The 16,273-nt window shown below is 35.0% G+C and overlaps 1 protein-coding gene across 1 annotated transcript; it reads left to right on the forward strand.

Annotated features, from left to right (window-relative positions):
* Nucleotides 1-3,122: 3,122 nt before the first annotated feature.
* On the forward strand, nt 3,123-15,910 carry LOC143459615 (kelch-like protein 12). Its single transcript, XM_076956831.1, has 9 exons — nt 3,123-3,251; nt 3,820-3,969; nt 4,222-4,315; nt 4,710-4,804; nt 6,582-6,780; nt 9,343-9,483; nt 11,510-11,659; nt 11,744-11,888; nt 15,092-15,910. Exons 1-9 carry the CDS (start codon nt 3,123-3,125, stop codon nt 15,195-15,197), a joined length of 1,209 nt encoding a protein of 402 aa, XP_076812946.1. The 3' UTR covers nt 15,198-15,910.
* The last annotated feature ends 363 nt before the right edge of the window (nt 15,911-16,273 follow it).

Raw genomic sequence — 16,273 nt, forward strand, 5'->3', positions numbered from 1 at the left:
TAGAAACCAAATTTATCTGAAATGTGTAAACACAGGCATAGGTGGAATTATAATGTATTCTACCTTGAGCTTTGCACAAAAATATTATTTAATCCTATTGTTAAAAATACATCTACCACGAACCAGGCAGGTAACATTACTTACTGCAAGCTAATGTTTTACCTTGATATAATGTTTGCTGAGCTTGTTATGAATGCTAACTTTCCATTGTTGCAGCACCACTGTAATTTGCGTTTTAAGTCCCAGGATTTAGCCGCTTTTTCCCATTCATTGATTGTTTGTGATCATATTCTTGTTTGACCAGTCTACAACGAGGTTAGCAATATACATTTCGCTTCCCACATTCGACGGCAAAACATAAACGATCTGATGTGATTCTTTTATTTTGTTACTACCTTATTGTTATTTGTACAAGATGATAATTTCTAGATAGTGTGGTAGATAATGGCTGAGTTTTATGACTAAATTATGTTTTAAACGGTTGCAGAATTTTAAACAAAAAGTTTTGGGCTCATGTAAATTATTGTTTGTTTCTTAAATTGAACTAGAAAAGATGGAATTCAGCAACAATCACGCCACTGAAATACTCAGCAATTTGAATGAGTAAGTTGTTAATTTTAAGAAATACTCATCTGTACAAGTATATTTGATACCTTCCTCATAAAAATGTCATTTTTAAACATCATAATTATGGCTGATATGATACGCGATCTCTGTGCATTCCTTGACCACCCCATGCCTGTGCATCCAAAACCAAATGCCTGCACATTTCGTTTTACACAAATGTGCTGCTGACAATTAACATCAACAGCACGCCTGTGTCCTTCTGTCCTGCTTTCAATTACCTTAGAGTTACCTTGGACGGATTGCTCACGTATCGCCGACACTTAGAGTCGTTACACAACAAACTTACATCCCATGCTGCCTTTGATAGGACAACTGGTGATCTCAGGCCTGGCTACTACGATTTGTACATCAGCTCGTTTTCTATTTTACTTCACTGCTGAGGACTGCGAACCTGTCTGGTGTGGCAGTACACACACTCACCAAATCGACAAGCGTCATAACCTGCGCCTTGCCTACTGTGACTGGATGTCTGCGTCCCCACATCAGTCCCTGTGGAATACATTGACCTGCGAGTTTCGAATGAAAGCATGACCAAGTGGTTGCTTGACTATGGTTCGGGTGGCTAGCTCATACGAATCTCACATTTAGGAATATTTCAGCTTGCTACTCACAGACTTAAGCAGATCCAGGATTTTAAATCTTATGCCTATGATCACTACACACTGCCTACCATAACAAAGTCTCTACTCTACTGTAATGTGATGAAGTGCTGATATGTCATTAATTGTGATTACTGTAATGGTTGATATCTGTCAAAAATTTTCTACTTTATTTGCCAAAACAAAAAATTGTTTTGTGTTTCATGATCTATATGTCACAAAGGGAAAGAAAAACAACAAAGGACTTCTGTGATTTTACAATAAAAGCTGGAGGAAAACAATTCCCTGTTCACAAATGTGTGGTTGGTAGCTTCTCAGAATATTTCAAGAAAATGTTCACTACAAAGGTGAACTGGGTTAAATTCTTACTAATTTACTATTTTACAAAAACTTTTAAGTATTTACTTTTTATTCTTTATAGATGAGTGAAAGTAATTTGAATGAAGGAAGTGTTGAAGAAGTTAGTGGTCCAACAATGGCGTCGATTCTAAAGTTTATATACACTTCACGCATAATCCTCACTAATGACAATGTATATGATGTACTGGAAGCAGCAGAATATCTATGGATTACAAGTAATTATAATGTTATTGTAGCTGATTCTGTTATACTTGTTGTATTTATTGATATAACGCTGTGCATAAAGGTTGCTGGTTTTTTAGTATCATACAAAAGTAACTTAAACTGTCAACTCTTGCAACTGTGCAAAGTTTGGATTTTTATCCACTTAAAAAGTATTTTTAAGTAGATTTTGGTTAATGCAATCAGAACCTCCAACATTTATCACTCACAACCAATCGGATGTAATAAGCAGTGGTTGTAATAACTTGTTTTCCTAAAACTGCAAATGAACGATTCTTTATGGCATCAAAATCCAATCAATGTGTTGTACAGCAATCACTCAACTTGTAGGCGGAAACAGTCTGTTTATGATTAGATGTTCCTGATATTCGAGTGGTTTAGGCTCTGGGCTCACCCATAATCTGTGATCTGTGTTCGATACCTAGTGACGCTACCTATATAATGCTATTTCGCAAGGCATTAAACAATGCTTGCTCTTGTGTAGTGGTCCTGGTAAACAGTTCTGAATTTGGGAAATAATATATAAAAATCGATGTAAAATAAAATATTCGACATTAAAACCAAGAAAACCAAACCAAAGAATATAGTTTAACAATTGGAACTTGGACAATGGCAAGCTTGGTAACTGGAGCACAAGCGATGAGAGCTCATCGCTGGGTTAAAGTTGTGGAAAGATTTTCCTCTCTCCCAGGATAAAGGTTATCATACCACACCATTTGTCCATAATCGGCCATTGTTTCTTCTCAGAAAACAGCTCCATTTACCCACACAGCTTGTTCAATTAACATTTTATTCATTACCATAACCATAGGCCATTATTTGAACACAGTAAAGAATAACTTCCCTTCATGAGGAATCAAAAGTGGATGTATTAAACGGGCCTTTTATGATGGAGGAAGAATACAAAAATTTTGTTCCCAGCAACTTAGATGTAATAAAGCGTTTGGTTGTGTTAACTGGATTTAACTGTAAATTTGTGATCTAATACTGGATTGTCTAAATGAGCAATCTATATTTTCTAATTTGTATAGAAGTACAATGCAATAGTTCATAAAGATATTTCCTTTCAAAAAAATGTTGAGAAAATTATCAAGTTTATGAATTCATCGAATGTACGTAATTCAGGAAGCTTGAATAAACATATGAAATGAATGACTGTTAAGAGATTTTGTATCATAAGTAAATGACAGGTTTTATCGATAAATGAATAGGAAGATTTTTTAAGGTTTGAAGGAAAACTGCAGGAAATTTTTCAAAGCATCTCTCAATGAAGAAAATTGTTTGAAAATTCGATCTTATTCAAACCGATACAACATGGGTGATCTTGTTCAAGCAGCTGAAACTTTCATTTCTAAAAATCTCGGAGCAGTTATAAAAAGTGCAGATTTTCTTCAGCTTGGTGTTGATGATGTCAAGGCTACGCTGAAGTTGGAAAGTGATGAAGTAAACTTAGAATTGGAATGTTTTTGTTTCATAATGATTTTTATACACTATCTAAATTAAAAATTTTGTTTTGATAGCTCTTAAATCGTTGTGTGAAATGCGGTAATTGCAAGAAGCTAATTGTAATCCATACTTTCATGTTAGAATTGTAACACGGCAGTGTATTAGTTACACTTCCAGAAATTGTGCATTACCCTGTGCTCCATTTATAAGTGAAAGTGAAGAGGCAAAACTAAAGTTATCTGTTTTCAGACAAAGCATATGACGTAGGCTGGCTCATTTATGCATGAATGGCCTTGAATGTTTGTTGCCAGGTTTTGCAAGACATTTCTTATCTCGAATAAGATTACGCGATTTAAATTTTCAAATATTGCCCGCAGTTAATATAATTTCGCTGTTAAGTTAAGACAATAAATCAAAGTATTAAATGGCATTGTTCAAACTATCTGCAATGTTTCATTTCTTCAACCATTTTTTAATCATTCTTAGCTTTAACAAAGATCATATCATATATTTGAGATAATATAAAAGTATCTATGATGTCACCCTAACCTTGATTAAATTTCAGGATTCGATCGATGAGGAAAAGTACAGGAGTGCAGTCGCTTGGACACTTTTTGATTTCGATGAAAGACAAAATAACTTCAGTGATTTGTTTCATCTCATTCAACTAGAAAATTTGACTAAAGATTTTTTGATAAAAGTTGTTCAAAAGGAGGTACCTTGCATGAAGTTTTGCACGCATTGCTTATTTCTTTGCATCATCATGCAACGCCAGGTTTTGTGTCAACTTTTGAAAGAAATTAAAAATTGTGTGAGGGTTAACATGTAGTACTGCTACTTTATGTTATGAGTCAATGTTGAAAAATTTAAGTTTAAAAATGTTTTGTTTGCAAATAGGCGTACATGGTGACAAAATACATTTTTGTAATATGTAAAGTACTTACATGATTCAATTTTAATTATTTAGAAACTGGTTTGCAACTTCACAGATTGCATGCAACTTCTTGTGAAATCACTCGTTTCTCGAATATCTGAAGCTCCAGCTTGTAAAGCAAAACCTGGTGAGAGAGCGGTTAATCACTCAAATTGTTTTGACATGCGTTCATTTTTTGTCAGTGGCTGTCGAGGCTTCTCCGTACATGTTGGTTTTGTTAAAATAAATTTTGCTTGTAACTAACCCTGTATGACGTTTCATGGTTTTCATACTGCTTAAAATTGTAAGGTTATGATGAAAGCTTTGAATTCAGCTTTATATTAATATAAGTTAACTCTTTGCTAAACAGAATTATGGCAATATTGAGCTGTTGAACCAATAATATTTAATATATTGGACCAGGATGGTAATGATTAAGCGACTAGTGGTAGTAGCAACAGCAGCAGTAGATTTAACAACTGAATTTCTTTGTTGTAACAATGCTTGAAACCAAATACTACAAATCGAACATATTTTTCTAGGTCAGTCTGATGAGATACTTATGATTGGAGGATTGAACTGCCCACAAAGTGTTGTCAAGTTCAACACCAAGACAAACCAGTGGAGTAACATGCCGGTATGTTTGCTTTATAAATGAGTTTGTTTCAAAAAAGAATTGTGATTATGATGTCATAGACATATACTTATTGTGACAGTATTGTGACACTTGGAAATGAGTTGAAAGCATCATTTGTTCCTCTATGTCTGTGTGGGCATGACCCAGTGTGACCCAAGATAAAATCGTTATGTTTTCTGTCGGTAACAATTGGATCGGGTAGACTTCTATCATAAGTAAAAATAAAATAAACTTTTATTCAAGAAATGAAGAGATGAAGTTTGAACTGAAATATTTTTTCAATTTGTTGCGGTTGCAGAGCAAAGTAATTAAAGCAATTAATTATTGCACTTATTAAAACAATTAAAACAAAGCAATTATTACGCAAATGATTAAAAACGTGAACAGTGGCGAGAATGATCGAATTTAAAGGAAAAGTTTCCAAGTGAAACAACTGTGTTGAGACAAAACCATGTTGGTGCTTGCACTAGATCAGCGGTCTCCTATCTTTTTATACGGCATTCAATCAGAAGCGAAAATGTTGTCTCCAGTTTGTATGATTTTGATTTCGGTTTGGGCATGAGCTTGCTTGTCGACCTGACTTCTTGGGTAAAAAGCTCTTCTTAAGGCCTACTCTAAGATAAATTTAAGTTGATGTATTTACAAACATGCTTTAAATATGTTTAGTAGGTCGACCTAAGAGAAGTCCAAGTAACCTACCTTGCTGGTATTTTAAATATTTTAAACAAGTCAAGGTGACAAGCAAGCTCGTGCTCAAACTGAAATCAAAATCACACAAACTGACAACAATATTTTGGTTGCTACTACGTAGCTAAGGACAAGATAAATCAACCGATCAGAAGCAGTTTTGGTTAAATGCCGTATGGCGTATACCTCGGACCGGTTTCATGCAAACTAATTGTTGCGCGGACCAGGCAAAGCTGGTTTAAACATTTAACAATGAGACAGGCACAAATTTGTTGATACGCCAACTCAAGTCCACCCTTATACGGTGTTATTTCGAATTTACTTGAAAATTTTCATCTGACGTAACTGTCTACTTTTAACAACGTTCTTTGCCTTCATAACAAACAATCAGGTTTTTGTTGAAAAAGGCTGAATCGAAAAACCGCCAAAATCCACTCAGAGCAAGCAAAACTCCATCAAGACTGCTCGTCTTGCTCTTGCTATTGTGAGAAATGGACCATTGTTTTGGACATTTATTTGTCACAATGTCTTTTGTTACAAATAAATGTAAATGACATTTGGTGCCCGGCAAGCTGCTCATACACCTTCAAATTTTACCTCTTTACTCGAGTATGAACTTAATTGGGGCAAAATAGAATTGACAGAGAAGCAACAATATATTGCCATGTTAAAGTGTTTTAATTATCGCGACTAACCATTTTATTTTAAAAGCACAAAATTCATTTTGAATTGACAAGCTGCTAAGAAGAATAAATGTTAAAGTTATGAGCTAACAAACATTCCTTGCGGTTGTGGAATGCCGTAGATTGTTGTTTCTTGATTGAATCAATTGTTATGAATTGTCGCTTGCAGAAAGTTTATACCGGTGTTGTTAAGTGTTACTGTACAATCCCCTCAACCACAAAACTTTATTGACCATGTACATGGGCCATGATTTATTCATATTGTGTTGTTACCTGCAGATAGTTTTTATAACTGATTCTGGCCAGTCCATCTCCATTAATAACATCGTATCCAGTGTTTAGTTGATATTGTTAGTAAATTCACTTCAGTTGATGTTGACTTTATGCAATGATGTTTCATCACACAGGATACAAACATTGCTCGGAGGTACCCATCTGCTGTGAATTACGATCAACAAATTTTATTGATGGGTGGTTGGCCACGGCTTGGTCCTTACTACAACTCTGTTGAGATGTTGGACTTGAATGATGAGAATCCAAAGTGGGATAGCAACTTGCCTTCTATGGGAGAAAAGCGATATATCTATGCATCAGCTTTATTGAATGGTAAGTTATTATGATGAGCAAGTTCAAGTTCCTGGAAGTTATAGACAGTGATTGTGGGCAACCGCTCTTGTAACAATAGCGTCGCTCTCACTCATCAATATAAAAAAACGTTATTCGTGTTTACCTTCTTATATAAAGAATAGAACTCGTTTTGTCGCTCACGTTCCGCTCTTTTTGGCGATTAAAAATATTTTCACTCCGGCTCGTTTCAGGACACCAATCGCATTCGTGTGTTGCAAACGTCATATTTGCGTTGTAAAAGCTGTGTCGAACTGTAACTGGAATTGCTTATCGTTTGTTTGTTGTAAATCGCATAGGAAATTTAATGGAATAACATGCCGAAGAGTTTTGATTCGGACATACTTGCCACAAACGATTAATAGATGATTTGAATATTAACAAGCTTCTAAAATTGCAGATGCCGATGCAATTTAACATTCTTCACTTTCAAACAGTGTTGCACTTAATCGACAATAAGGAAAATGCTTATGTAATTACGTAATGGTGTTGCTGTTACGAACGTTTTGTACATATTATTTCATTTCGTTATTAAGCAACCTACTTTTTGGTATGGTTTGCACACAAAACATCGATATCCACTTTTTAATCTGCATGTACTGTCTGTGTAAACGCAATTGAAGTGCGTGCGATATCTGCACTCGGGCAATAACAGATTGTATTGTGACGTAATCACCGTCCTTCGATAACTATTGTTATGACATAAATCGAGTATGGAAAGTATGGCAGTGACATTGCTAAACTGTTCAAATTGTATCACACTGCGCAAAGCCCAGGAGAAATATCGCTTTTGCATCTCGAGAAAAAGTAGATCACCACACGCTACGTCGATAAAGTTACGATAAGCAATTACGTTTGGGAAAATGTTTGTAAGAAAATAAGTGAGATTAATAACGACCACAATAAATAACCTTTATTTACATTTCAAATTGCCTGTAACATAAAGTAGACAAAAGACAATTTTTCTGGTGACAGCTATCGAAAAAAAAGCAAATTTTACAAGATTGAAAGTAAATATTAAGCAATTAGTTGTGATATAAACCTGATTGGCCAATAAACAACAATGATATCACAATATTATACAATGAAACAACGCGCGCGGTAGCAGGAAAAATTACGTAGTTACTTACGGTCAAGTAAATCACGAAATTAAATGTTCGAGTTATGTGCAACACTACTTTCAAAGCATGTATCGATTAAATTATAAAAATTATACAACATTATAGAATAATAGGAACGCGCTAGTGCCCACCTCTGACAGACAGTAATGATGGTCGTGATGACTGTTAGACCATACAGAGCTCGCACTTTAGATTTTAGACACTAACATCAGCGTAGTTGTAACTACGTCGCTCGATTTAACATCGGTTTATGATGCAGCAGAATCCAACTACGTTGAGTTTTCATGTAATATGGACCAGGCGAGCGCATAAATATGTTTGTTTTCGTAATTGTGAGTGTTAGTTCATAATCGTAGTTCTGTAATTAACCTTGGGTAATTTTCAAATGAAAGTGACTATTTTGTCATAAGTAGGTCACACAACCCGTTGTTAAAGATAGTCGGTTAGGTTAGGACATTGCTTTTCAGTCCCTGGATCGTAACCGCCAGTCATTTGGCTGAGTCACCATACAAGATTTGTAAGTCGTGTTTCATGGGGTAGATTTAGCAGAAGCATCATATACGTTAAGTAAAACTGAAAAACTGCTTAACAGTTAAACAGAAAAGCGCCGGCATTTGCCTTTCCTTGATTTCGTTATTATATAGTTTAGTTATTAGTTATTACCTAACAGTAGGAATTGTCACACGCAGTAATCGTTGGACACTTGCCAACTAAAAAGCGAAGTAATTTGTGGGAAACACAGCAAAGAAATAATAGCACGCTGTCAAATTCCAGATTTGCTATCTCTATTCTTGAAACCATTAGGATTCTACTTTGACCAAGCCGAGTTAGGAAAATGGATATTTTAGTTATTTAGCAATTACTTGAGGATAGACGTAGGTTTCAATTTTATACATTTAAGTTAGATTAGCAGAAAACTTTAAAAATAACTTCTAACATACGATTGTTTCCGATGAAACAGTGAAAGCCATTTTAAATTATCGCCCATCTTTAGTCTCTTTCCCGTTTATGACATCACAATAGCAAGGTAGATTTAAATTAGGCGAGGATCCGTCACTGCTCTTGTCTCAGTCACTAAGCTTGTCTTTTTACGTTTTACGTTAATTTGAAATTTTATTTTTATTTGGTCTGGAATGGAAATTGATCACCAGAACCACAGAACAGGAGCAAGCTTACTTAAATGCCTTGCACAAGGAGATTGTAAGGATAGGATAGCGCCATCGAGTGTCGAACCCAGGCGCATAATTGCGAGTCTGTGCTCAACCACTCACTAATCTTATGAGATAATCAACAAAGTGTTTGAAAAAATACACCACGTCACCATAAGCTCCGTTTACACTTGATTGGTTTAATAATTGTGATGTCATAGAAGGATATAACAAAAACCTTCTCGTATAGATATTCACCTGATTGTGTCTTGTAGGTCTTGTTTATTGTGCTGGTGGTAGGAATGACACTGGTCGTCTGTCATCATGTGAAAGTTACAATCCTGAAGAGAGGAAATGGTCTTCGATAAGAAACATGAATAAAAAGCGATGTGCGCATACGTTGGTCAGTGCACGAGGTGAGTTTTTTATTTTCATGTTTAAAGTAAACTTTTGTCAAAGTTTTGGAAGTAAATTGAGAGATGCCAATCACCAATCGTTCGTTTCCACATTGATAAAATAATACCGGCACCTGCCCGTCGACCGCAGTATATGTGAAGCTGATAGTCGCGTTCTTATTCGCATATTTTATTTGATATCATTCATTGCTACGTCACAGGTCCACTTTAAAACGCAATAAGGTGCACATAGTTGCGGTTTTTTTATTCTCATTCGTGTTCATATCTTTGTTGTATCTCCTTGATATTCGTTCTTACGAGCACATGGTCTTCAAAGAAATCCAGACACTTAGATATACTTTTAAAAGTTTAACTAGGTACTTGGCGTTCATCATCACAATCAAATAGTTTGATGGCAATAACACTTTTAACTTCTTAGCGCTTTTAAGCAAGTTCAACTCGTTTTCATGAGCGCACTTCTCTCTAGTGTTTCCAACCCGGGTTTTCCCCAACCCGAAACACGGGTTTTCTGCCGTTTTCTACGACTCGAAACCTGGGTTTTAAAATGTAAACGTCTGGATTTTTGGAAGAATCCAGGAAATCTTTGGCGTTCACAATTTTCACACAAAATGGTGTCGCTGTATACTATTTACGCAATTTATTGTTTGATATTAGGTGATTATTTCATCACAATAGTTAGTGTGCGCAATGTTTTTACTGGTAACCTGGGTATTAATGTTTATTGCGTCATAAGTAGGAAAACAAAGAAACTTTCTAAACTTAATTAACAAGCAGAATATAACTTGGCACTTCAGACCATTTATTTACTTAACAGGAGCTTTCGCAAGCTTGAGCTCGCATGATCAGGTGGACTATAGGTTATGAATTGCGCAATATGCAAACAAGTAATAACACATGGGCGCACACAGTGCATTCCCTCCAGAGCTTACAAACAACATAAGAACACCATTAATTACACATTTAAAATGTACTTACTATACAAACTCACACATTCATTCAATGAAAATGCGTTGATCGTGGAAGTTCTCTCATGTCCTTGAGTATTTATGCTGAGGTTTAAGCAAAGTTTATGACAAAATTTGACAACCAAAATGATTGTTGTAAAAATAAATTGCCGAACTAATCGAATCACGCAAAACCGAATTAAACGAACAAGAAAACATGAAAATATTCACAGTTTTGCCAGGATCGAAATAAATGAATGAATCATTTAAACGGATACGAATTATGCAAATTCCACCGTATTGCAATAATGTTGATTTTACTTTAATATTGAGTTAGTTTGCACAATTAAATTCTTTTTTTTTGAAAACCCAAAAACCGTGTTTGACACTTATACCCGGAACCTTGGCTTTGAAATTTCGTCGCAAATTGGAAACACTATTTTTCTCTCGTTTAAAAAGTAAAAACTTAAAGCGAGTTTAGCTGGCGTCTGTCTGGTATCATATATCAGACGGTGATGAGCTTGGAAGCAGGTTGAGACTGTTTACAAAATAATTTTCACAATACCACAAAGTGCTGACGACTTGATTGATTTCTATGGAAACGAAAAATCCATGCACAAGCTTAGACACTTACTTGAGATATTTTCTGTTAAAGATTTGAATAAGTTGCTCTAACCCAGTAGCCTTGATATCGCGTTGCGGGTAAGCTCATTTGTGCGTAGGTCGTTGGTTTATAAATCAGCTGCACCGCACTGAACCGCATATCGCTTGTTTGCTTCTTAAAGCGCAGTCATTAACTAAAAAGGAAAAAACATGAATATTTGGATAATAATATCAATAAAACATTAATATTAAGTTCTTTATTATATTAATTATATTATATTGTTATTAATTATTATATATTAATTATATTATTTATTTATTTGTTGTATAAATATAATATTAGTTAATTAACATTAATAATAATAAAATTATGAAAAATTTTAGTTAATTTACTGAAACATTTAAAAGTGGTCAATAGTGTTTCAAGAATTTAATTTTACAAGTGACGTGTTTGATTGATTCATGGTTTATTTTGAAAGGTTTGCTTTATGCGTTTGGAGGAGTTAATGGAACAAACACAGCAGAATGTTATGATCCACGAAGGGGAAAGTGGGAATGTATTCCACCGATGAAAACCTGCAGATTTGGATTAACTGCTGTTGTATTAAACAACGAAATATACGCGATAGGTGAGTCTTGCTGCAAGTGAAAATATCTTTCAAAAGTTTAAGGAGATTTATGACTTGTCATGTTATTTAAATAAACTAAATCAGGTGGATTTGACGGTTCAAATCGTCTCTCTTCTGTTGAAAAATACAACCTGGACACAAAAGCTTGGATTGATGTTCCATCTATGAATGAGGAAAGATGTGGTGGATCAGCTTGTCTAGTTGATGGCTTTATATGGGTGTTTGGAGGGTGAGTAATTATATGTACAGTATACATAGCAATGGTACATAATTATCTTATTTTAAATACATATTATTTAATTTATATATTATATTACCATAAATTTACCTTTACTAAGAGCTTAATGTCTGATGCATTGATTGCCAACCTTGGGTCCATGAACCACTAGACCAGATGAAGGTGAAGGTCATGATGAGTTTTGGGAAATCAATCAAAAACATTTCATTTCATTAATTTACTCAGTTAAGCTATGGCTCTATCAATGACAATTTTATTGACAATTTAAAATTGTCACTTCCAGTGGTAATTTCCTCGTTAACAAATTCCACCTAAACAAAGACTTTCTCTGACACTTCGTCATCTAGCTACTGGTGGGTCTCACATGTCTTTGTGCTTGCAGTATAGAATTGGCCGTCAAACTATATCCACAATCATTCAGGAGACTCGTAAGGCCATCTACAATGTTCTAGCTCCTACTTATGCAAATATACCTGCATAACCTGGAGATTGGCTAACTTTCTCAAAACAGTTTGAAGAGAATTGTAACTTGCCACACGTTATTGAGGCGCAAGATGGGAAGCATGTACCCATTCGCTGTACAACGAAAAGTGAGAGTTTGTATGACAATTATAAAGCGTTTTTAAGTTTGGTTCTTCTTGCTGTTTGTGACGCCGACTACAACTTTGTTTTGTTTGAATTCGGGCAATATTGGCAGTAACAACGACAATGGCTTATTACTTAAAAGTGATATAGAAAACTAGTTGACTCATTATAAATTGAATATTCTTGATGGCAGCACTGTCGAAGTATGTCTTTACGATTCTTTGCCATAGTTTTTGTCGGTGATGAAATAAAGTAAAACTTCGAAACATGTATTAATAACTTAACAATCAGCACCATGCTGAAAGGAAATGTATACAACTAGTATGTTTATTACGAGTTGAAAAAAGTTGAAAAAGGTGTTCTACATGTTGGTTTCCATAACACATTCTTGAACTTGGTACATCCCGAAACAAGTCGATGATTTGCTTTGAGACGTCTTTTTGCTGTGTTGATGCAGCTATTCTATGATATCTATACAACAAGTCAGATATTTCATGCTTGGCAACACACCTTGTTTCTTCTCAAAGGATCTTCAACTCTGCAGCAACCATCTTGCCAAGGATATCATCCTCTGTATCGCTTTGCTTTGGCGTATTACTACTTTTGTATTTTGGAAATGATGTTATTTCGTGAAGAACTTCATCTTTTTTTTTCGACGTTTCTTTGTACTGGTCTTTCCTACACTTTCTATGTTTAAATGACTTGATGCGCAATTATTCTCGCCACCCCTGGAAGAGCCTTTTCGGTTTCGTTTTCCTCTAAAAGCAAAATTTCGTAAGAATGGGCATCAACCTGGAAAGATGGAATGTCAACTGGTTCTACATTAGTTTTGGAAACTTTTTGAAGAATGTAAGGATTATACCTAGGGCTTCCATACCGTCCTTATTTCTAAGATTTCTCCTTAATTATTTTGAAAGTCTACATTGTAGAAAATATTATTGTCCTTATTTCTGAGAACGGTTGGTTGGTTGAACCACGGTTGGTTAGCATTATATTTTCCCTTCCGGTCAGTAATTCATTTGTAGAGAGGGTATTCTCACTTGTTTCGGCTCAGTGGACAACAGAAAGGAACAATCTTAGAGAAAAGACAGTGAAATCATTGTTACAAGTCAAAGTAAATCTTGATCTGAGCAGCCATGAGATGCACGAGTTTGTTTCAAAGAACAGGAAGTTGTTGGAGCAGATCGTTTCTGGTGATAAATAAAAGCAATGATTTGACACTTCTCGTTTTAATTCAAAGATTTTTTCTCAAAAAATGGTAATTCCTTTTTTGGTAGAAAAATCGTATTTTTTCCACTCGTCCTTATTTTGGGTTCCAAATCGATAGAAGCCCTGATTATACCACTGCGCAAATTTTTATTCATTCAAACTTTTTTCAGCTTTCGCAACTTGATCTGCACTAGACCCTGACACACCGCAGGACTTCAGCTGCATTTGTTCAATAACTCTGCCCAGTCATGAACAGAAGTGCCAGGTTGTTTCTCACGCGTTTCATCCATCGTGTTCCAAGCGTTCAGCTTGCCTAATTTATCCTTGTAGCCCGAATCATTCTTATCAAATATACAGGGATACTTTCGAACTTCTTCCGCCAGTTTTTCAACATCCTCAATGCTGCACTGATTAGTTTTGACGATGGCTATAACTAAGTTGATGTGACCACAAATCATTTTAAATGCTGAATGACTGTCTTGCCTCTTAAACGAAACTCGAAAACGATCAATAGAGTAATGAGCCTTGCTTATGTTACGTAATAAACGATAATTGTCATTTTTATTTAATTTTCCCAGAGTTAAATCATCACCAGCTGTTCCACCACTAACAAATTTACATTGTCACTCGGTAATAATTTCCAGTGGTAATTTCATCTCTACCGGTAACAATTTTAAAATTGGTACCTTATAAATTGTCAACGATCAGTGAATATCAGTACCAGTTCGAATTTTTAAATCTTTACCGAAAAATGCAGTGATAATTTTAAATTACTACCGGTGTAGCCATAGCTTTATAATTGCAATGGCAGGCCTCGGACATGTTTTAATTGGTCACAGATCCAATATGGTTTGATGCTTCTTGGTCATTATGACATCATAGAACAAAACAATTGTTATTGTCTTGCCAAATGCAGTCTTCACATAACAAGCGAAGGGGTTTTAGTTTGCAGACGTAGCTTGTGACTGTCTGATTGTGAATGGTTAGGCAGTCTGCTATGAGTCGGCAGAATATTTGCTGTATTAGCTTATAACCAATTTGGTTCCTAACTTAATCTCAGCCCCAGAATGTTTCAAATTATGTAATAAAATAGTTTTCGGCCCGATGAGATCGTGTGTCGTTTCCCTTATACGATTGTTTTGTGTTTATGTAAAACCTGAACCTCGGTTGCAACTGGTGGCGAGGGATCAAGTTGGCGTGAAATCTGGACCACATTGTTTTGTAATCGTCTATTGCGAAGTGGATTACGTAGTTTATTTATTATGGTTAATATATCCTGGATAACATGCTTTCTAATAGTTAACTTGCTTATAACCTGGTACAGTTAATATTTTGATGGACTTGTTGTCTATCATTTGCAAACATTTTGTGTTTAAGAGTTTACTTTATATATGTTATAGGCTTGGTGCCGAAACAGTTGAGTTCTATGATCCAGCCGCCAACAAATGGCAAGTATCGACCAACATGGACAGAGAACGAGAGTTTCCTTGCGTCCTTTCCATCTGAAGTTTTGTTGGAATTTGATTTCCTCATCTGGATATGTTTGACAATTCATTTAATTTGTTTCGTGATTCGTCGAAATATTTTTATCTTTATTGTTTTATTTGATCATTTCGATCAGTAATCGTTTGAAATTTGATTTCGACGTCATAGAAGCGATTATTTTCAAATTTGATGTTTTGTGCTTGGGATTTCTTTTACATCGTTTCCGTCAGCTTAAAATTTTTTCTTTATTTTTCACATCTTAAACTAATTATTTTGTACAAACGAATATTTGATTTCAATTAAATGTATTTTCTGCTCTTATCGTCTGTCGTTTCAATTTATAAATTTTATTCCTGTATATCTTTGTATTTCCATCTATACAATGGCCCTCTACCTTGATTGTCTCAAAAATGAAATTGATTTAAATATGGGCTCATTTCTTGTTGACAATGAACGAATATTTTCACTTTAACCCGAAGATTATTTAATTTTCTTTTTTTAACACTTATTATAAATTTCTCAAACTTTTGCCTATTATGATTGCCTATGATGTTATGGTGACTGTTATGATAATTCTGTGTGGGTTGTTATTTTTTTGTAGCGTGTGATCGTTACTTCTTTTTTAATTCACTTTTGCATCGACCTTATTAATAAAAATACAATTTATGCCTGGGCATCATACAATTTAGCGGTAGTTCAGCACTTAAAAACATTTCCAATTTCATGTTAAGTTGATTAACCAAAATACTACAGTAACCATGCATGTGGATATATCTGCTTTATAATAAAAACCGATTAGTTTCTGGGCAGTGAAGTGAAAAATCCTCTTTTCAAAATTTATGTCTTTTCTCTACACGCACCAGATGAAAAGAATCTCGTGGTTTGCGTTCAGTAGTGACGTCACTCGGTATTAGACGAGCCAACATTGGTTGGTTTTGAAATGATGAAAATTGCTTCTCATGTGCGCCATTTTGTTTGTTTCTTGTCTTGCTGTAAGTTTGTCACCATGCATGCCCTATGTTGCCTTCATGCTCTACGTGCTAGAACATTATTTAAGTGGTGCTTGAGTTTTGATGATGATTTAATAACAGATTTTC

The sequence above is a fragment of the Clavelina lepadiformis genome, chromosome 5 (genome assembly GCF_947623445.1).
Source record: "Clavelina lepadiformis chromosome 5, kaClaLepa1.1, whole genome shotgun sequence".
In the NCBI taxonomy this organism is placed as follows: domain Eukaryota; kingdom Metazoa; phylum Chordata; class Ascidiacea; order Aplousobranchia; family Clavelinidae; genus Clavelina; species Clavelina lepadiformis.